The 22967-nt window shown below is 35.4% G+C and overlaps 1 protein-coding gene across 1 annotated transcript in view; it reads right to left on the reverse strand.

The window, feature by feature from the left end:
* Positions 1 to 22967, reverse strand: part of LOC127874634 (uncharacterized) — a 96072-nt gene that overhangs the window by 38296 nt on the left and 34809 nt on the right. The window contains exons 5-6 of the mRNA XM_052419095.1: positions 21419 to 21467; positions 18456 to 18667 (exon numbers count right to left, since the gene is read on the reverse strand). Of these exons, the coding sequence (XP_052275055.1) occupies positions 18456 to 18667; positions 21419 to 21467 (261 nt within the window). The remainder of the gene's footprint in view (positions 1 to 18455; positions 18668 to 21418; positions 21468 to 22967) is intronic.

Below are 22967 nucleotides of genomic sequence, written 5' to 3' on the forward strand. Positions count from 1 at the left end.
TATAACTGTGCAACCATTACCAAGAACACCAAAAACTCCAACTATTGTTAAAATAAAAAAAATATAAAAAAATTACTGATGTTCACCAAATCAGCAGGCACATGTTAAAGAACGACAACTTAATAAATATCAACTTCATGGTCAAAACACCCTAGCAAGCCGTCGCCGAACTCGCGACAAAGACGCGCATTTACACCATCAACGGTATTCTCTTTGTCTTAATTGTTGTAATATTTCACTCTGGTGTTTTTGTAGTGTCTGACAAGTCATGTCATTTCCGTTGTAATAATTATAATATGATATCAATAGTGAAATTGAGAGTTCCGTTTTTTAACGACGTCATATGCGTCACATTCTTTCCAAAACGAGATTGTTACACGTCTTAGGACAGTAGTGCAACAGCGTAATTAATTATATCGGGGATTTTCAACATTACAGAACATATGAATATTTTAAATAAATGTTCAATTTGATATTAAATAATAAACATCGCAGTACTTATGCCCCATGTTTCCGGCAATCACACTTTATTACCTTAAATCCAAACCAGATACTGTAACAAAAGCGGACGAAATTCTTCATAATTCAACTCCAAAGCGTGCATACTTCTTTCTTCATAATTGTTCTTTCATGAAAAGCGAAATTCAATAAATTCACCTAAGCTCTTGTTTCGGTTAACATCTGTTAAACGCATCAGCGATTGTATAACTTGTCGAATATATGAAGGTGTTGTTTATTCCATAGTGAAAAAGGGTGCTAATTTGTGTTGAACTGAGTTACAATTACAATCAATTACGGGCTAGGATTTGTAAACTGGCGATGAAAGCAGAGCTGATGTTCTGCGCATCGTTGCATGTTCGTGTCAGAAATCAACCTAGAAACTCAACTGGCTACGTCATTTGTCTATTGGCAAACACCAACAACATTGGAAAGAAACACATCAATGGAGACAAGCGTTCGATAATGACGCACTAAACGGCCCTCTGTCAGGTATGGTTACAATCGTGTTCGTTTTTACGAATAAGAGTGGTGTTTGTATGAAATTATAATACGTTTGATAAAATCGAGACGAAAAGGCCAAGTAGAAGTATTGCTTTAAGAAGTCACATCATAATAACCTACCGATTAAAAAAAAGTATATGCCGTGACATAAAAACATATGTTCCAATATAATATACCACCCCAGAAATTGATTGACGTTAATACTTCCAACCATATGTTTCATGTGTACGTCTTATCTCGCGTTTAATATGTCGTTTCTGGTAACATTAAGTAGACCGACGGCTGAAATGTTTACGTTCTGTGTCAAACGTTATCTTTGGGCGCGTGTCGTTCATCCCAAATTTCTCTTCCATCAAAATAAAAGAAACTCTGAAACACCAGTTTCATACGATGAAGACACAACCGCCGCCATCATTTCAAGGCCGATTGCGGATTAAGATAAAACACAAAGACCGATAACTACAGAGATAATTCACAACGCCATCGCGTTTGATGCAGCATTCGCTGACTTCTACGCGTTTTCGGACTCTTAAATGATCAGTCAAGTTTAAAAAAATCGGACGGTACTTCTTCGACGTTTGTAGATGCTAATCTGTTTTATAGTCTATATCGTATTTAATACTTATCTCTGAACAATGAAGATAATAATGAAGATTGTGTACCACCAGTATGTCGCTGTTAACTTTATAGCACGATATCATGCTCTGGTAATTTTTCATGTTGCTCATTAATAATGTATTTTCTATTTTAAGTAGGTGATATTGTGATAGCACGATATCATGGTCTGATAATTTTTATTACGCTCATTAGTTATGAACATTTTCTTATCTAAGTAGGTGATATTGTGATCGACTTTTTTGCAAGCTTCGGAACGAAATTTAAGGTTCAATACTGATGGGCGGAAGTAGAAAATAAGCAAAGGAGTAAAACTGCAGTAGTGCCAACATTAGGTTAAATTAGAAAAATTATCAGGAGTATTACTATTTCGAAGCCTAGCTGGAGAAAATTGTACAGGCTAACCACCACTCTACAGGCAAACCACCACTCTAATCTCATCAGCCACTTCCGTAAAGCGGATGCTGACCTTTGAAACCAATCGTGATACATCGGCTATTTCCGGACTCCTCCGTAAGATTGATTTATGGAATAAATCGTCTGCTGATCCAGAGTACTTTGAAACAACAAAGTGCCCCGCCATTTAAAATAGTCCAATATTCATCTGCTAAGCTGTTTCTACAAGAAGGCACCGTTTTACCACAGAATTGCGTCGGTCATGGTTGAAAATCTACAACTTTGGCCATATATACATATATGATATGACAATATCTGAAACTTAAAAACTTACCGGTATGTCATAACACGAAACATGTCATACTAGTTATTGTGTAATATGAACATGTGTTCCTTGTTGCAAACACGTTCGTAGTCATTGTTTAGAGTATATTTTTGGGAATAATTTGTATATCCTTATTAAAAAAAACACTTAAATTTACAGAGCAGACTTTTGCCAGTAGACCAGCCGCAATTATGCTTTGTCAATAATTAGTGTGCTTTTCTTAGAATAGATATAGAATAACTAACAAAGAAATTGTATTTCAGGAATGCATCTGTTTGCTTTCAGTACGATTTTACTTAAAAAAATATATTCACATACAGGAGTGGCTAAATAGTGTTAAAAGTCATAGACATATATGTATCAATATGTATCATATATAGTTAAAACTGTTAAAGAACGTAACACTGACGGTGTTTTTTTCGAAGTATAAGTATTGCTATGTAATAACATGATGAATGCACACACATATATTTGTATAAAAGCGATAGCAAACTTTGCTTAGTATACTGTTGCAAAAAAGTGTCGTCCCTGATTAGCTTGTTCGAACTGCACAGGCTAATCTTGGACGACCTTTTACGCACATGCATTAAAAGTTAAAACCCCTTTTCACAGAGCACGGCTCTATTATAAGTGATTTTCCCGAAAAGCCAAACAAGTTGGTAAAACAATCCACACACACACAACAACAAAAAAGCAAGTCTTTAGAAACTGGAAGCAAGACGAAACGATTTTTCGGTCGAGTCAGTGACGTCATTTTGACATGCGATGTGTTTTGCCAATCATTGAGGGAGACACTGCAAAATACCTTACCAACACTCCAATTTGTCTTGTCAATGCCGATTACAAAAGTTGCTATTGTATTGTTTTTGTAAGTGCATGAGAATGTACTTTTGGTCGATAAATTACATACTCCATTTGTTGTACATTATTTTTACATACGGCGTAGTCACACAAGGTGCAGTAAATAATGTATTAGTAACTGGGAGAATGAAAGACGTTTCCGGGGAATAAACATACCATGTGCACTCATATGATGTTACATACGAAATAAGAATTATCAACATTCAAGAGTTTGAAATAACATCCATAATGAGCCTTTTGGTAAAAACTGTCGGAATAGTTAGTCAAAGGACTGTCGGAATAGTTAGTCAAAGGACTGTCGGAATAGTTAGTCAAAGGGCTGTCGGAATAGTTAGTCGAAGGACTGTCGGAATAGTAAGTCAAAGGACTGTCGGAATAGTTAGTTCAAGGACTGTCGGAATAGTTAGTCAAAGGACTGTCGGAATAGTTAGTCAAAGGACTGTCGGAATAGTTAGTCTAAGGACTGTCGGAATAGTTAGTCAAAGGACTGTCGGAATAGTTAGTCAAAGGAAAGATTAGCACAGGCATACACTGTTGTTGTTAGTCTCAATTGCTTGCCTGATACTACGAGGATGAGTCAGGCACAGACAAAAGTTCGCTGAACAACAACAGTCTGTATTGGGGAATTTTAGCAAATGAAAACAAACGTGTGTATGAATAAACTAGGTTAATTTATGCGCCTGTCATGATTTGATTAGACAGAGGTACATATAATTTATTGAATTGTGTTATGTTCTCCCCGTGTCGCCTCATGTTTAAAAACGTTTCGTCTAATTTGTAGTAGTGGTAAGACTCCGTTATTATTTTATATTTTTAATTTTACTTTAGCGTATATTTAGTAATTACATGATGTATCAATTTGGGAATAAAAACTTAAGGATATTACAATTATCTACACATTTTAATTAATATATAGTACAATTTAAACGCATCGGCATGTTTTATGATGTAATTATTAACAAAAATGCTCTTACTTATTATAATAAATAATTAATGTAGTTCAGGTACATTAAATTTCTCCCTTTAAATATAATATGCATTTTCTTTTTGTGGGAAATTCGTCCTCTGTCCAGTGTGTAAATCACACATGAACCTGACGCAATATTTGCCATGTCGAATCATAATCATTGAATTGATAAAAACTTTTTAACTGAAATAAAAATTATCATAACATATCATAAAGTTTATATGGTGTAATCAGGCTTTGTGATTTGTTGAACGACGGATTTGTCAGAATGTCGCCCGGCTAATAAACCATCGCGCCCGATATTATGGTTGGTTATGCAACGCGTACTATCTAAGTACCAGGCTATGTGGATTCATCATTTAAGGTTAACACAGTTATCCCATTTATGCCCAGTGGACTCTCTCATCCTTCTAAATTGGATCAATTTATTTCCAAAATTAGGGATGTCTAGTATATTTATTTCTATTGTTTAGAACATTTCTTACAGAAATTCCTTTAAGCAAACAGCGTAGACCCAGATGAGACGCCACATCATGCGACGTCTCATCTGGGTCTACTCAGTTTGCCAAGACCTTTTTTTCTAGACGCTAGGCATAAATGGGTTAAACTAACAACTTATTCGTATTGGATATTATGGGTTACTATATTTAGATTTGAATTATATTACAATAATGTAAAAAATACTAGAGGAAAAAGTCTGAGCGTTCCCGTAAAGGCTTAATTGTTAGTTTAATGAAAATGTACATTTTGATTCGATAAAGGCTAAAAGCTTTGGCTATGTTGGTTTGAAAATCGTGCATTATCATTTGTCATTCAATATAGCCTCTTAACCATAACCTTCGTTTAACGTTTCGAATTTTAGTAAACCGTTAAATATCAATGATTTAATGCATACAACAAAGTAAGTAAGTGCTTTTCATTAGCAATATTATCAACAGCATCGACAAATACCATACACACAGCTAAGTGACATGGACTGACGAACCAACGAAAGCCGAGGCACAATACATACAACCAGCAACGAGAAACGGGTCGATCAGTCAGTCCCACGTCATCACTTGCCACATGGTACAAGATGTTGCACCCAAGAAACAAGCAAACCAGCACCGCAGATAAAGGCAAGCCAACAACCGTACTCATAACACACACCAGCCAAGGCTGGCTGGGCTTATCGGTCGCTCGGTTATTGCGAAACAAGGTTATCAGTATTGTGTTTCCTGTTTGGCTTATTTCTCGCAATCTTCCCGGGTCGGATGTCGGCTACAAGGAAGTACAATCCGTGGGGTTGCTGGCGGTGGTTCGGCGTGATACAGAGTTGTTACGAATTAAAAATTGGCTTGCATATAATTGCCATACTCAATTAGTGTTTTATGACGTTATTATACTTAGCCCCTTATCGCCAGTTGTTTAGTAATGAAAAAGACTCGAAATCAAATGCTTTTATTATACGTAAGACTATTACATTATTTATATATTTCATCGAACGTCATTTAGAGGGCCTCAGCGTTATAATATTATAATGCTTTATTTAAAAACGTACCAAGAACAAACAGGGTTAAAAATGTGATCGTTTTACATACACGCGCTTAAAAATAAAATTAAATAAAAGATATACTCCGTAATGGACTAGATATAGAGAACAAACACTGATCTTGAAGTATAAGTCAAAATGACTCCATTAAAATCCTTTCACAATTTCATACGTTCTCAACTAAACATATTTGAATAAAACGTCTATTTGGAGTACATAAAAGGCGTCGAGGTTGTTTGAATATTGGGATCAGATTTGGGTTTTGTCCTAAAGTTGTCGACTTTCAGATCACAACATAAATAAACAAATAAACTGACTCTTAAATTATCAATTACATTTAATAGGATAGGGCATTTAAGTGTACGGATAATGTTAACATGTTACTTTTCTCAAAACTGTAATACTGAAATACGAAATACATTTAACTGAAAACAAATACTTGTGCTATGGCAATAACATTGGACAGAGCATTCGCTTACTTACTCAATAAATATAATGCGTGTTTCTTGGATGATCACAGAAAAACAACAACATCGCAATATGACCTCGCAAAACAAAACACTATTACGAGTAAAAAAGTATTTTTAATCTAAATAATTTTGATTAACTGCATGAAAGATTCCGTTATAAACATGCACAAACTGACTGAATGTTCTGGTGCTAGATAATAGTTTTATGTTCGTTATCTTGCCTTTGCATTGATACTAAAACATAGTATTTAAACTGCTTTTTGTTTTGCTTAATGTAACTCATCATGCACTCAACCTTTGGTGCTCATAATCAAACTTATTTTATTTCAGCAATAAGTTACTTATTGCTGAAATGTGTGGTACACGAAAACGGACAACAAACTAATAGTATTATGTTGTACTTCGATTGAACGTTTAATGTTTGAGAGTGACTGGCATTGTTTCAAGAACACTTAGAAGAAGTATTTCATTTTTTATTAAATAAATGCAGTTACGTGCGAAGAATTTAATTGATACATGTTTGTATTTCATTGCACACTAACGAATTGTGTAACCATGTTTGTCAAAGAAAAGCTACTGTTACATATTCAAAATGATTGTGTTACAGAAAGATAGATACAATGTTGACATCATATCGAATAGCATCACTGAATATTTCCGAAGTCAGAAACCTTATCGATTATTATTATCTCGAAATTATGATTTGAAAAATCTTGACAGAACAAAGAATTTACTAATCTGGCATCATCCTGCCAAAGCAAATAGCTGACATCTTTTCGCAAAACATATGTGCAATGTGTTATTTTATTTTTTCTTATCTCTAATATTTACATTATCGGTTTGAAGAGGTTTGCATAAATAAGACGTCAAGATTTTTGAGAGAGACTATTGTCCGTTGCGTGGAAACCGCTTTGAATTGATTTGAGAAGATAAACATTTTATAGATAAAAATTTAATGGATGTCAAAATAAATGGGAGAGGCAGCAAGGCATTTACCTTGTGATACTTTTCAAAAGATAATAGGTAATTTTCGATGTAGAGAAAATAAACTTGAAGCGAAAATAGAGTTCCATCACAGTTACGCCTTATGCTACTAGAGCTTTGTCACAAACGTGACGTATACCCCCACGTGCCGCATTGGCACATACTATTTTGTATGCGTCTTCACAAAACAAGAGAATCAAATTTATGCCGATTTTTAAGAATTATAATGCCATTATCATTTATGGCCTTTTCGACCTTTGAACTCTTGAATTCTTTCGCATGACATGCCGTCCAAATTTATGGTTATTTGTTTACTTTTGAACTCCAAGTGTGACCTAGACCTTGGAGTTATGGACATAATTCTTTCGCATGACACATCGTCCAATGATTGTGAACAAATGTACCAGGTATTTTTAAAATCTCACAATAAATGACATAGTTATGGCCCGGACAAGATCATTTATGGCCATTTTTGACCTTTGAACTCACAGTGGGACCTTGACGTTGCAGATATCGACGTAATTCTTTCGCGCGACACACCGTCCAATAATGGTGAACAAATGTGCAAAATGATTTTAAAATCTCACAATGAACAACATAGTTATGGCCCGGACAAGATCATTTATGGCCATTTTTGACCTTTGAACTCACAGTGTGACCTTGACCTTTAAGTTATCGACGTATTTGTTTCGCGCGACACACCGTCCAATGATGGTGAACAAATATGCCAAATGATTTTAAAATATCACAATGAATAACATAGTTATGGCCCGGACAAGCTCATTTATGACCATTTTTTACCTTTGAACTCAAAGTGTGACCTTGACCTTGGAGATATCGGCGTAATTCTTTCGCGCGACACACCGTCCAATGACGGTGAACAAATGTGCCAAATGATTTTAAAATCTCACAATGAACAACATAGTTATCGCCCAGACAAGCTCATTTATGGCCATTTTTAATCTTTGAACTCAAAGTGTGACCTTGACCTTCGAGATATTGACGTAATTCTTTCGCGCGACACACCGTCCCATGATGGTGAACAAATTTGCCAAATGATTCTAAAATCTCACAATAAATGATTAAGTTATCGCCCGGACAAGCATTTGACCCTTGAACTAAAAGTGTGACCTTGACCTTGGAGATATTGACGTACTTTTTTCACGCGACACACCGTCCCATGATGATGTACTAACGATAAATAACATAGTTATGATACGGACAAACTTTCGGTTTAAAACACACTAAGTGACCGCGTGACCTAGTTTTTGACCCAGCATGACCCATATTCAAACTTGACCTACAAATCATCAAGATACAACTTGTGACCACGTTTGGTGAAGATCGGATGAAATTTCGGGACAGACCGACAGACCGACCGACGGACCGACAAAGTGACTCCTATATAGCCCCCATTACCAATGGTAATGGGGTATAATTATGTAAAAAGGTAATATCAAGATTTCTTACCAATGAACTTATGGAATATGCAACTCGGCTACAATTGTCATTAGCATTCATTTTAAATATACCATGTTCATACTAAAACACTCCCGATTGAATTTATATTATTTCGTCACAGTAATAATTTTAAACAAACGCACTCTGTATCGTTTTAAAATATACACATGCGTATACAAAGTGTGAGAGCAGCTTTAACTCGTTGTTCATTTCCAACATCAGTTTATGTCTTTTAACTGGTGTATTCCTTTAATTGCGAAATATTTTTTTGCAAAACACAGGTGGTTAGCGTGTAGTTTTTTTCTGAAAAACAAATCACTATCAAATATATATATATATACCCAATATATATATATCATATGATAATGAAACTTTTTTTTAGAAAAGTTGATTTTTCGTTGTAATTTCAGTATTTGTCATTCAAAATGATGTTTTCACTAATAAATATCATAGCCACACGCTAACCACCTGTGCACCAAACACCTACGAGTCATACATTTATGTCTAACAGTTCAACCATTTTGAGTGAACTACTCGCACATAGAAACATAGAATATAGAAATAGAAAATAGAAACAGGAAAACCAAAATTAGAAAGCAAATTAATACCACGTATGATTGTCTACATGCAATGTTGTCTATATGCAATGTTGTCTGCATGTGGAAGGTGAAATGTTGTCTGTTTTTGCTGAGTTCACGGGGATCAGAACGGATCTGCTAGAATTTGATGGTGAAGTTGTTGGTGATGATGTTGGTTTATCCCGAAAAAAGTGACACATGCGTTGTTGACTCGTAACTGTGTGAATTTCAGTTCATTAAATTGTAACGAATACACATGTTTAAATACCAGCACACCGCACAATTTGTTTCCTATAAATGGAATGCCCGTAATGCGTTTTGCAAACATTCGCATGAACCTTTAACACTTCCTGCATCGGATTCTAATGTTTGTGCTTGAATTCACGGATGTCGATGAATCAATCTCGCATTTCTTGTCACTTTGTTTTTATTGACGTTCATATATAAAATGTATTAACGCGATATATTTTAAAATATGAAATATTACCATAGTTCTAAAATGGAATGGTGTCAAAAGTGAATCGTCAAATTAAAAGCATTCAAATACATATATCAATCATGTTCTGAGAAAACTGGGTTTAATGCATGTGCGTTAAGCGTCATCACAGATTAGTCTGTGCAGTCCGCACAGGCTAATCAAGGACGACACTTTCCGCTTTTATGGTATTTTTCGTTTATAGGAAGTCTCTTCTTCACGAAAATCCAGTTAAGGCGGAAAGTGTCGTCCCTGATTAGCCTGTGCGAACTGCACAGGCTAATCTGGGACAACACTTTACGCACATTCATTATGCCCAGTTTTCTCAGAACACGACTCATACGTTAACGACTGAGTTCATCTCATTTTGCATGTATCCGCATTAGTATTTTCTAAGCATCATCGGAGATTGATATGCACCTGCCATTTCAGATCCATCAAAAACGGGGCGATTTTTTATACCGCGATTACGCACGCCAACCTTTTGTACATTAAATAGTTTCACCGCTAATGACTTTGAACTAACATCACGAATAATACCTTCGGTATCAGAATAGACATTAGGTACATACACTACTTGGCGTTGCTTATCAAGTACAGAGCAGATGTATGGTGGAATTGAGTGTTTTTGCAATGCCGTTTCAAAGTTTCTACACATTTGAATAAACGTAAATGTCAGAACTGACAGGTCTGTGATCGATATACAAATGTTTTTCGTTCTTGCTATTTTTAAAAGTACATTCCTTACTTCAAAACGACAAGCGCGGGGGGGGGGGGCGTCCAACGTACAATTTAAGAGCCACTTACATCACAAATATATCATATCCTTTCACAATGCCATTGACACAACAAATACATCACCAACAAAACCACCAATGACACCTACGACATCACACTTGCGACACAAGCAAAACGACCACTTGCACCAATGACAACATACTAGAACAAATGTCAGAAACAACCAATCGCAACATTAATAATACACTTTCAAACAACAGAAACAAAAATGCACAAAGAAAACACACGCGCAACACCAGCAAAACAACAAAAATCAATCACCTGGGTAAACGACAACACACTTCCAAAAACAAACAATTTGAACAATGGCATAACACGGGCAAAACCAGCTAACTAATTGAACCAAGAACACACTTGCAGCACTAACAAAACAACCAATTGTACCAATGACACCACACTACCAGTAACAGTAAAACAAGCACAAGCACCAACGACAACTCACTTTCAACAACAGCAAACCAGTAATTTCCCCGCCACAAGTAGAATAAGCTACACAACTATATAACAGCCCAGCAATCATTGCAACAACGACATGACAACTGCTTGTACCCAGAAAATAATATGTGAGCCATGCTCTGTGAAAATGTGGTTTAATGCATAAAAGCATAAATGTATAACGTTTCATCCCCGATTAACATGTGCAGTCCACACAGGCTAATCATGAACGACACTTTCCGCTTGTATGATATTTTGCGTTTACAGAAAGTCTCTTCTTTGCAAAAATACCGTTTAAGCGGAAGGTGTCGTCCCTGATAAGCCTGTGCGGACATATTAAGTCGCACACACACAACCATTAAAACACAACATTGCACAGACAAGCGGTTCAAATACTGCTTAAACAAGATGTGTTTGTGAAACACAATGTCCCCCTATATGACGTTTGACCTTGAAGGATGACCTTGACCTTGACCCTTCACCACTCAAAATGTGCAGCTCCATGAGATACACATGCATTTCAAATATAAAATTGCTAGCTTGAATATTGCAGAAGTGACATGACATGAGCAATTTTGACCCATATATTTGACCTTGAAGGATGACCTTGACCTTGACCTTTCACCACTCAAAATGTGCAGCTCCATGAGATACACATGCATGCCAAATATCAAGTTGCTATCTTCAATATTGCAAAAGTATTCATAAAAAAGGCGATTTAGGCCACATATATTTGACCTCTGACCTTGAAGGATGACCTTGACCTTTCACCACTCAAAATGTGCAGCTCCATGAGATACACATGCATGCCAAATATCAAGTTGCTATCTTCAATATTGCGAAAGTATTCATAAAATAAGGCATTTGGGCCACATATATTTGACCTCTGACATTGAAGGATGACCTTGACCTTGACCTTTCACCACTCAAAATGTGCAATTCCATGAGAAACGCATGCATGCCAAATATCAAGTTGCTATCTTCAATATTGCAAAAGTAATCATAAAATGAGCGATTTTGGCCACATATATTTGACCTCTGACCTTGAATGATGACCTTGACCTTGACCTTTCACCACTCAAAATGTGCAGCTTCATGAGATACACATGTATGCCAAATATGAAGTTGCTATCTTCAATATAGCAAAAATTATTGCAAAATGTTAAAGTTGTCAAAATGTCAAATCAACCAACAGACCAACAGACCAAACAACCAACAGACAGGGCAAAAACAATATGTCCCCCACTACTATAGTGGGGGACAAAAAAAATATATTTGCGTGCGAACGCCAAACATTAGGAATATAATTTTATGAGATGACATTCATGATGTAGTTGTTGTAATTGGCATAAAGGAGTTTCAAATACGTAGTGTAATCGTATAGACAGACATCAGTGTTAAACATGGGTAGAAGAACGAAATCTAATTGGAACACAATTAACCCATTTATGCCTAGCGTCTAGAAAAAAGGCCTTAGCAAACAGCGTAGACCCAGATGAGACACCGCATGATGCGGCGTCTCATCAGGGTCTACGCTGTTTGCTTAAAGGAATTTCTGTAAGAAATATTCTAAATATAGAAATAAATATACTAGACATCCCTAATTTTGGAAATAAATTGATCCAATTGAGAAGAAGGTGAGAGTCCACTAGCCATAAATGGGTTAAATAAACCTAAGCGGGTGATCCTGAGAATGAGAAGTAGATCTACGTCGCTGCATGGGTTGATCAGTTGTGGACATTGAAAATTGGAAGGTTCGGTAATTGCTACAATAAACACGCATCTCGTTTCCGCCACCCACTAAAGTCTTCATTTATGCCCTGCGCGATATTTCATGCTGATGTTTTTTATTACTGGCGATAACTTTCGTGATTGCTTTCAAACTGTGCATATTTGTTCGTAGGAACATTCTGAAAGTGTGAGATTTGAACGCGTATATCTCTGCTGTAGGGTTAGACATAAATACCCGCTTTTATTTCACATGTGTAGGTAAGGGACGCATAATTGCCTTAAAGGGATCTTTTTACGGTTTGGTAAATTGACAATATTGAAAAAAGTTGTTTCAGATTCGCAAATTTTCGGTTTAGTTATGATATTTGTAAGGAAACAGTATTACTGAACATTTGTCATGGTCTAATATAGCCATTATATGCATCTTTTGACGATTTCAAAACCTAAAAGTTATAAAGCGTTGCAACGCGAAACGATTAAATAATTTGGAGAGCTCTGTTGTTGTCGTTTAAATTTGTAAAACTACGAAGATTGCTTATATAATGTATAAAGTACGCATTTTATGTATGCGTGGCAGGATAGCTCAGTTGGCTAATGCGTTTTTACTTCAGGATTCCGGGGGTCGCTGGTTCGAACCCTGCTGCGGGCTACGTTTTTTTCCTTTTTTAAATTTTATTTTTGACTTTTACTGGAGCTTTTAAAATTTAATGTTTACATTTATCAATATAAAGCATTTAATGATAAACTTCAAAACTTGCCAAAATCTGTGAAAAGCCGCTTTAAAAAGATAGACAAGGGTTCGTTTCCTCTTGCAGCAACTCAGAAATCTTAAACACAATCCAAATTTCGATACGACACTCAAATGGTTATTTGCAATCTCGGCTGATAGATTGTAATTGGTAGTTTCAGATAATAAATACAATATTTTTATTTATTCACTCGACCATGTAAAGTAACATACATTGTGTATCTTACAAAGTTATACCATCAATTTATTAATTCTATTGATAACATGCACCGTACACCATTTACCGGTGCAATTATTTATATGTTGTATGTGAATTGCAATCATAGGTATATTGTGTTTTTTCCTTTATAAATTTAAAGCTATCCGCGTTTGTAAATATTCTTGTGTTTTTGATGTCCATAGTTACACATAATGATGTCTGGCTGACTAGTAGAAACCCAGTATATCCAATTCAAAGCGTAAACATGCTAAGAGTCCATATAATTACGCATGGTAAATGGTTTTAATTCCCTTAATTCTCTAAGGATTTCGAGTAAAAGTATTTGATATATTTAAGTGATCCGAACCAGTGAAACAGAAGAAAGCAACGGATTTTACATAGAACATAGTTAAGATTTACCTAATTATATGTTTGAATAGCTCGAGAGATAAACGGGCGATTCTCAGCTTCAAAACGACGTTGATAACGTTTTTGTTCGTCATGCAGTGAACAAAATATTCATAGAGCTTATCCCTCTCGGACGCATAAGATTCTGAACACTCAACCGTAAATTACGGAGATTATATTAATGGTGTTATGTATCCCTCAGATGGAAACGGTTCGCCGAATATTAAATATAATTGTTTGAAACAATGTTAATCCATACGGTATCAACGAACTAGAATTTTCCGTTCTTTGCCAATTTTTAAGCTGTATATCTGATAAGGTGGGTTTAGATGAGACTATTAATACGGCGTATAAAAGAGGGGGGTAAATAAATTGTAGGTATACGGCTTTGAACATAAAAGCTTATGGTTTTATATTTAATATAACTGGAGGAAATGTAGCGAAAATTAATTCAAAATCGACATGCCATTTTCCTTTGGCAACAACCGATAAAATGTTAATAAAAGGTATTTTTCAGAATCTTCAGAGCGTCTTTTAAGACATAAAAGTTGATAAATGAAAAGCCCCTCATCGGTATAGACAATTACCATTGGCATAAACATTTTCAGCAAATCTTTTTTTACTCAAAAGTGCACGAGTATCAATCAACACATCCAGTGTTTTACTGTAGGTTTGCGTACGTGTTAATGTTAATAAGAGGTTCATTATGGCTCAGTTCCGCTCATCTCAGTTTAAAGTATACATGTAACCCATTGTGACCCAGATTCGAACATGGCCTTAATACGGGTGGTGGTACGGGTTTATTTTGAGTTTACCTGGTGACCTTGTTTTATGGAACACGTGACCAAGATTGTAATTCTTCCATAAAATTTCGCTTAAGTTTCTCAAAGATTGGATATTAAATATACCAATGTCCCTAGGACGATAACGAGCTAATAATTGGCACAACACAACACATGCCAAATAATGACGGGCGCTAGACATAGTTTGTTGCACTCGGTGCTCAGTTGAGCTAACAAGTATAATTATTTCTGTTCACCCGACCTACCGTCAGAGCTGTACTGTTTCCGTTGAACTTTTCAACTTAATTAAATTTATGTAAATTATAAACATATTCGTGTAGTACAATAAGTGTTTTTGCCATAGCACCTACATATCAATTGCCAGGTGAATAACAAAAGCAGGCCAGACATACGCTAGTGTAGTTCATGTCGATATTTAGGTCGACTAGATATTGGCAATATCATCTGAATAATTAATCGAAAAAGTAAGGAATAAAAACGTTCATTTTTAAGTAGACCATCATTCCAAAAAAGCTCACTTTTGTGTTGAATGTGATGGTTGCAAGCTGAAACATCACAATGTCTTCGCACACCAAATGACACATAACTTAAGCTTGTGACAAAGTACATGTACGAGCAATACAGATGCCTGCCCTGTCGGGTTGGTGACTTGACATGGCAATATATATATCTGCTGCACTAATCTCCAAGAACAACAAGATTTTAATCTTCAATTTACTTTAATATACGCTGTTTCGTCTACCTTTTTACAAAACAGTAACTGGTCGCAATTATTAGCAGTGAAAATGTCAGCGTTAGTTTTATATTCGTTAAAATGTATTAGTCAATACAAAAGTTCATCGTTTTAATGCACTTCTAATTTTGCAGTTTGCTCGTTTATAAAGGTAGTGAGCCCTCAGAACTGACCTATCCGAAATATGGTCAAACACAAACTGTGATCCGGTGAGTCTCAATCTCTTCAATAAGACTGTAAAACCAGTACTAGACCATAATAATAATATCCACGGTAGACATCAAGAAAGCTATAAAAAAGCAAACGTTCAAAAGATATATGTTTATGTACTCTGATATACTTGATAAATCTATTCGTTGCGCAGATTGCTAATGAGTACAGGTTAACCCATTTATGCCTAGCGTCTAGGAAAAAAACCTTGGCAAACAGCGTAGACCCAGATGAGACGCCGCATGATGCGGCGTCTCATCTGGGTCTGCGCTGTTTGCTGAAAGGAATTTCTGTAAGAAATGTTCTAAATATAGATATAGATATACTAGACATCCCTATTTTTGGAAATAAACTGATCCAATTTAAAAGGATGGCAGAGTCCACTAGGCATAAATGGGTTAATTGTATTGAAGCATGTGATTTAAACACGCGACAGAAAACCAGAGCACTGCACAGCATGTTCTTATGCAGTAGATTCTAATCTGCTTTACAATATTGTAGAAACAAACACAAAAAATCTCATAAACGTTATCGAGTGAACTAACAAATCCGTTTCAACCCAACAGCATATTAATAATTTTCATTAGCCGAGAGTATTAAGTGGTCTTATTCGAGGAAAAAAAGGTTTGAGTCGATCACTAATTTCGCTTCATAATGTGGTTCCCGCTGTTTAGAATTTGTACGTAATTTCCATTATGTGATCCGGTAAGAAATTTAATTCAAATGTTGCCAAGAAAGTTTTCAAATGATACGGCCCAAAATGATACATATTTATAGATTTAAATGCCAGTTTATAAGAATGTTATTGATGATTGATCTTTCAGTAACATGTGTCGATTTTTTCAGAATGCCATTACCACTACATAACATGATTTTTATTATCGTCTGCTCGTAAAGATGGCATTAATGGCTCCAACAAAGAATTCAAAATACGTTTTATAGCTGCACGGTTGCGCACAATAATGCTTAGTTCTTTTTGTTTGTAACCTCGTGAATGCACTTCACAATCTGATATACTGACAATGACGTCTGAGTTTTGTTCCTCTAGATATCTTGATTTAGCGGAATGTTTGGTAAGATCATTGTTTGGGATCGCTTGCTTTCAATTTAGAGAACTTTTAATCTTATTCACCAGTTAATTTTTTCATTAGTCTTATATAGCTGTTTTATTGTGGTGTAATTTGCATGAAGTGATATAGTATTAATGTTTTTCTGACCATTGTCATCACTAAAAGAAATCGACATTATACACTTACATTTCTAGAAGTGGTCCATAGTGCGAACATGCCTATTTCGTGTAGAGGTACAAGGTACAAGGAGTTCTCAAATAAAAAATTGTAAGGATTAAGATTCATTTGTTCTTGTTTTTTGTGTTGTTGTTTATGAATTTATTTAATAGGCATTTATTCCAATAATTCGTAGGTAAAATATTTATGGGTATATTTTTTAATATTTTTATTATGTTTATTTTATAATTATTATGTTTATTTCTTCAGAGGCCAATACACGCGTTATACATTTAAAATACAACCGCGGACATAGCACTACTTATCACTAATCATTCTTCGTACCGGTTGTTTAATCGCACCGATTCGTCCTCGGTCACGGAAAGTACAAGTAAATACAATACACTCAACAATTAAAACAAGGGCGCCAGATTGCGGCGCCATACACGGATGACACTTGGCAGTGTGAGAAATGGGGTCTTTATTGACCAGAAAGATGTCTATCTGTCACTGAAGGCTACACAAAACAGACCCCTGTAAGGTCCATAAAACCGCGCCTGGTTTTCTACACAGTTCGTCGGTCATGTTTGAATCCTTCCGTGATTCCAGAGATGTTCAGATACAACTGTATGTAAATCTCTAGACTGATTATACAACTTCGCTCTACATTAAGATGCACGAGCTGACAGTATCAATTATAGCAACTGCACTTGATAAGGAGGAACAAGAAATCTACTACTACTACTACTACTACTACTACTACTACTACTACTACTACTACTACTACTACTACTACTACTACTACTACTACTACTACTACTACTACTACTACTACTACTACTACTACTACTACTACTACTACTACTACTACTTATGCTAGTGCCACTACTACTACTTTTAGTGCACTATTACCGCTACTACTAGTTCTAGCTGAAATGAACTTACAATTAACAACACTGTTTAGTAATTAAAAGATAAATCAGATAATCATTATAAATGCAATAAAGGAGGTATCAAATATATCGTTCTTCATTATAGGACTTTTACTTATCATGATGAAAAAATATTGCTACATTATTTTAAATACAACACAACATAATATGTTCAGTAAAACACACATTTAATAAATACACGAATTCCTATTTTAGTTCCCTTTGGCATTTTAAAACCACCGCTTAATTATATTAAGGATAAGATTTATCAATATTTATACATCATGGAGGAATTTGGGTCGGGTCGACTTGTTTCGTTTTTATTATGGCGCTTATGTCTGTAATTGTTGAACCTACCATGCATAGGGACAATACGTACCATTTGCCACATAAAAGCCGATGTTTAAGTCAATGTGCGCATTTAAAGACAAGGGGCATCTGGCCAAAGAAGTTCGTGAACGTTCTCGACAAAAACGACCATTAGAATAATTTCGCATTGTATAACTTTTGCAAACATTTGTTCCATTCAGAATATTTTGATATCTATACTATAAATGGGAAAATTACCTGAAGGTTTACTTTCCATGGTCTTGCGGTCGTGGACGCTTCGTTTTCCCTTGACGACAATACATAGATCAAGGGCAATATGTCGCGTGACTCGTGGTCGGTTAAACCGCGCGCTTTGATTGGCTGGCTCCACGCGACGTAAGCCTCCCGTTTGGACGCCTCTGTGGTCACCGCGGGGATTTCTGGGAAAATCCACTGATCCGTGTCTGTTTCTAAATAAAGAAAATAAAATGACAAACATTTTACATCAACCGTGTATGAATCAACTTATTGGTTAATGTGCATGTATTTATTTTGTTACCGAGCGTCTGTATAGATCGCCATCACTAACCTGTGAACTCTAGTAAAAGCATAAAGTACACGACTAAATTGTTTAATACTTTCATACTCAGTTGTGTTGTTTCACGAGATTAAATACAACATAACAGTAATAATGGTATTATTTTACATATTTCAAACCCGATTAAAGTGAACAAACTTATGCCTTCATAACAAGACTGAAGCGTTAATGTTGGCGAGGTTTAGAAGGACGTTACATGAAAAAAAACGCATTCATGAAAACAGATGGAAAGACACATAAAGATGGTAATAATTTTAAGCGGTCCGTAAAATGCATATTTGATTACGCAGAGCAAACTCTGTATTGTACAATAAACCATACTAATGTATTAACAAAATTATAAGAATTGTTTCGTGACTCGATTTTAATCAGTTTGTTGGATTCATTAACATTGTCATATTAATTAACACGTTGTCGGTAATCTATCTCCTCCCGCTTAAACTAAATGACATCATGCATGACTATACATGTATACCGAGCATTTGTTTCCAGGAAACACGCGGCCTCTATAAGCTGTAAATTGTGACTAATCTTCAATTAATTAATTATTCAATCAATTAACATCAAAAGGGCAAAGAGAGCTTTGGTCACGCGCGTGCTTATCAGCATAAATGCGGGGCTATTAGCCAAACGCGTTTACGCGCCAGTCCAACGGATCTTCTTATCTTCTTATTACTCAGGTTCTCAAAAGTTCAAATGATCGTGCACGAGCCGTTCTCGAAAGTACGAATAGAACTCGTACAATTTGTTGTTTCCTGCCAATATACTTAATCCGTTTTGGCAAGAGGATATTAATATCAATAAATTATATAAAGCATTGCAGAACTATGATGCATGAGTACAACTTGCAATGCTTCGTTATGCTTACTAAGTAAAAAATAATTTATAATAACACCTTATCAATAAGAATAAAAGTTTCTCAAACAAAATATACACATGGTATTTTTACTGTTTTACTAAGAAAAGCAACGAAATGTATACAATTTTAATACGTCATTATGAAGAACCATTTTGTTAGGAAGTAATACTTTATTACATTCCTATTTCATTTTATGGAATAGCGAGTCGAAATTAATTATAAACACAAAAACACGTTTAAGATGTATACTGTCTGGTGTTCAAGCGACTGTGAAGGTTGCGTTTTCCCACTTAAAGTTCATCGCCATTTAACTGCGATTGAACGTCTTTTCTGTTTTTTTCTAAATAACGAGTGTGACCTCAGTGCCTAATCAAAGATTCCAATTGCGGTAATACGTATGTATTACCGGCTATGAGCGCAGTTCCCTATATTTTCCACAAACGGACAGTCCAATGTCTGTGATCAGAACTGAAGAAAGGCTGCAACTGCTTACACACCTATACAGAATATGAGCCTCGTTCTGGGAAAACAGGGCTTAATGCATGTGCGTAAAGTGTCGTCCCACATTAGCCTGTGCAGTCCGCACAGGCTAATCAGGGACGACACTTTCCGCTATTATGACATTTTTCGTTGAAATGAAGTCTCTTCTTAGCAAAAATCCAATTTAGGCGGAAATTGTCGTCCCTGATTAGCCTGTGCGGACTGCACAGGCTAATCTGGGATGACACTTAACACGCATGCATTAAGCCCAGTTTTCTCAGAACGCGACTCATATAATAGAGTGAAGGAAAAACTGTTTTGTTATGCTTTTAGAAGTAGTTAAATTATAAGCGAACAAACGCGAGAAACTCAAACGTAATAAGCTAGATGCTAATTTAATGAATCATCGTAGTACGAAGTGCAGTACCGAGATGAAGAACAAAGCTTGTAAAATAAGCGCCGTAAGCAATAAACGGACACCAGACAGTTGGGTTAATGAGTACAAATCATTAACCACTTAAAACCATCGCAGTAAACAGCGTTTGCAACGAGTGCAAGCAATTCTTGATTTGCTTTTTGTATATTGCGGTCCAAGAAGTATGGCATTCGTGTGTGTGTAACGTCTAGGAATCGCGGCCTGTGACAAATGTGTGATCATTAACAGTAAATTATAATATCGCAGGATAACAAATTAAATAGTAGAAAGACTGTATTCGAAGAAAGCGATCGCCGTATCAATTGAAACGTATTGCAAACGCATTTACTGCGAGAAAAACACGATTTTATAATTATATTTGGACGTATGGATTGTTTCGTCTTTGTAGCATCGAATAAAAAAGAAGTTCGTGATGTACTTATTTCGCATAATCGCTATACATGAGACCTTAAGACCTTTTGAGGAGTTGGTAACTAAGGATGTCACTCACTTTAAGAAGGCGTGTGATTTGTTTTAAACGATGTGATATATAGATATTAACAATTAACACTATTAACACAACATATTAATAGAAAATAAGCAACTAGCGTTAGATTCCGTATTTATTGAGAAGAACCCGTTAGCGGCTTCTTAGTATTAGACCGGAACGCAACCAAATATTGAAAATACATTTTACTAAAATATCTTTATATGTTTCCGAAGACCATTGATAACACAAAAGTCATGCGCATATAAACATTAATCGAAGTTCAACAACAACATCGTACATAAATACATATAACACATCATACTATGCGATTAGGCTAACAGCAAAATAATTTGATATGCAAGTAGGGTATTAAACTTACGTGCTGGAAATTTTGTTCTGAAATCGCATGCTGTTTGGCACCCATGGGTCTGAAAAACGATAACAGCATTGAGAACAATAAAGGCAGCGTACGTCAGTTTCAAAACTATCAAAATCAAATGCATTAAACAGTATTAAACACAATATTCAATCATTGTTTTCTAAATTTTCTAAAGACACTAAGACGACGTCTCATGAGAACATTTCTTCTCGCAGATTCTTTCGTTAATGGAGTATCTTATAGTTTGGCTCATGTTATACAATTAAAAGAAAATTTAAGGAATAAAACTTTTAAACTAGCTTTTCATTCCTTCGTGTGATTATGCGTGGCTTAAATAAGTATGTGTGTTATTAATAAAGTGCTCATTTTGTAAGTTGTAGTGGTTCATAAATTGCATTAAGATGTTCAATTTTATAAACCATTCGGCTATTATATTGTTTAAAAAATATCTCCGGCAATGCGTACCAAATTTATCGTAAACAGCCGCTTGACGAAATCATGTTAGGATGGCATTTTATAAGAATTTATAAGACGATATCAGATATAGCAGTATTAATATTGTTTTCTGTTCCAAACAAGAACTTGGTTTGTAAATACAAGTAAAAGCATTCTTCGACTTTACAAGTTTCGCAGAAAACACGCATTAGCATCTCGTTTGCGCCTGTATAATGATAATAAAGCCGATTCTACTGCAAAAACGTTGATGTGTCGACCAAAATAACATAAATTATGTAAACAAAATATTTGAAAAACATCTAAAAATCACATTGTTCGAAAATGTTGAACTGCTGGTCAACAGGTCCGATGGTATACTTACCAGTTCAAACTAGCTTGAATAGAAAGTATTTAAGGATTTTATTATGAGGTGGGCTTCAAGTTGGCAAATATTTGTTGGGCATTTAATCGGCTCTTAAGAAAGCGTGTACTTTTATGACAAAATATGAAAATTGTCTATTTCCAGTCTATTAATAGGTTCAGTAAGATTGCATAAGATAATAAATCCGCAAACGCTGATTGATACTGTTCGCAGTACTTAAATTATAGATAAATGAATGGTTAATGACGTGGGTTGAATAAAATGACTTGTGTTTCTTAACATTCTTTGATGTGATTATAATCTTCACAATGTTAATGAAATTCTATTTACTTAAAAGTACTTTTACAAATACATTATTAAAGCAGGATTACAAAAATGCGATAGTGAAAATTATTCAAGCAATTCAAAACGGCTTAACAAATAAGGTCGTAAAAGTACTTATAATGTTTAACAAAGTTTTATGTAACACAGTGTGTTTGGTTTTTATCAAACTCAATGTATGACATGATTTAATTGAGTTAAACTGATCGATGTTGACCGATGGGATACACTGTTATCATTTTATCGTTTTCGCTATTAAGGTCTCCGACTTCTTGAATTCTCACTCAATCAAATGATTGGAAACTGGATTTTAGTTTAAGCTTAATTAAATTGTTCTGCCGTTGGAAACGTGAAAACTTCGCAATTCAATTTCTGTGACAGTTTTATAGTTGACAGCGCATGGCATGTGTA

The sequence above is a fragment of the Dreissena polymorpha genome, chromosome 3 (assembly GCF_020536995.1).
Source record: "Dreissena polymorpha isolate Duluth1 chromosome 3, UMN_Dpol_1.0, whole genome shotgun sequence".
In the NCBI taxonomy this organism is placed as follows: domain Eukaryota; kingdom Metazoa; phylum Mollusca; class Bivalvia; order Myida; family Dreissenidae; genus Dreissena; species Dreissena polymorpha.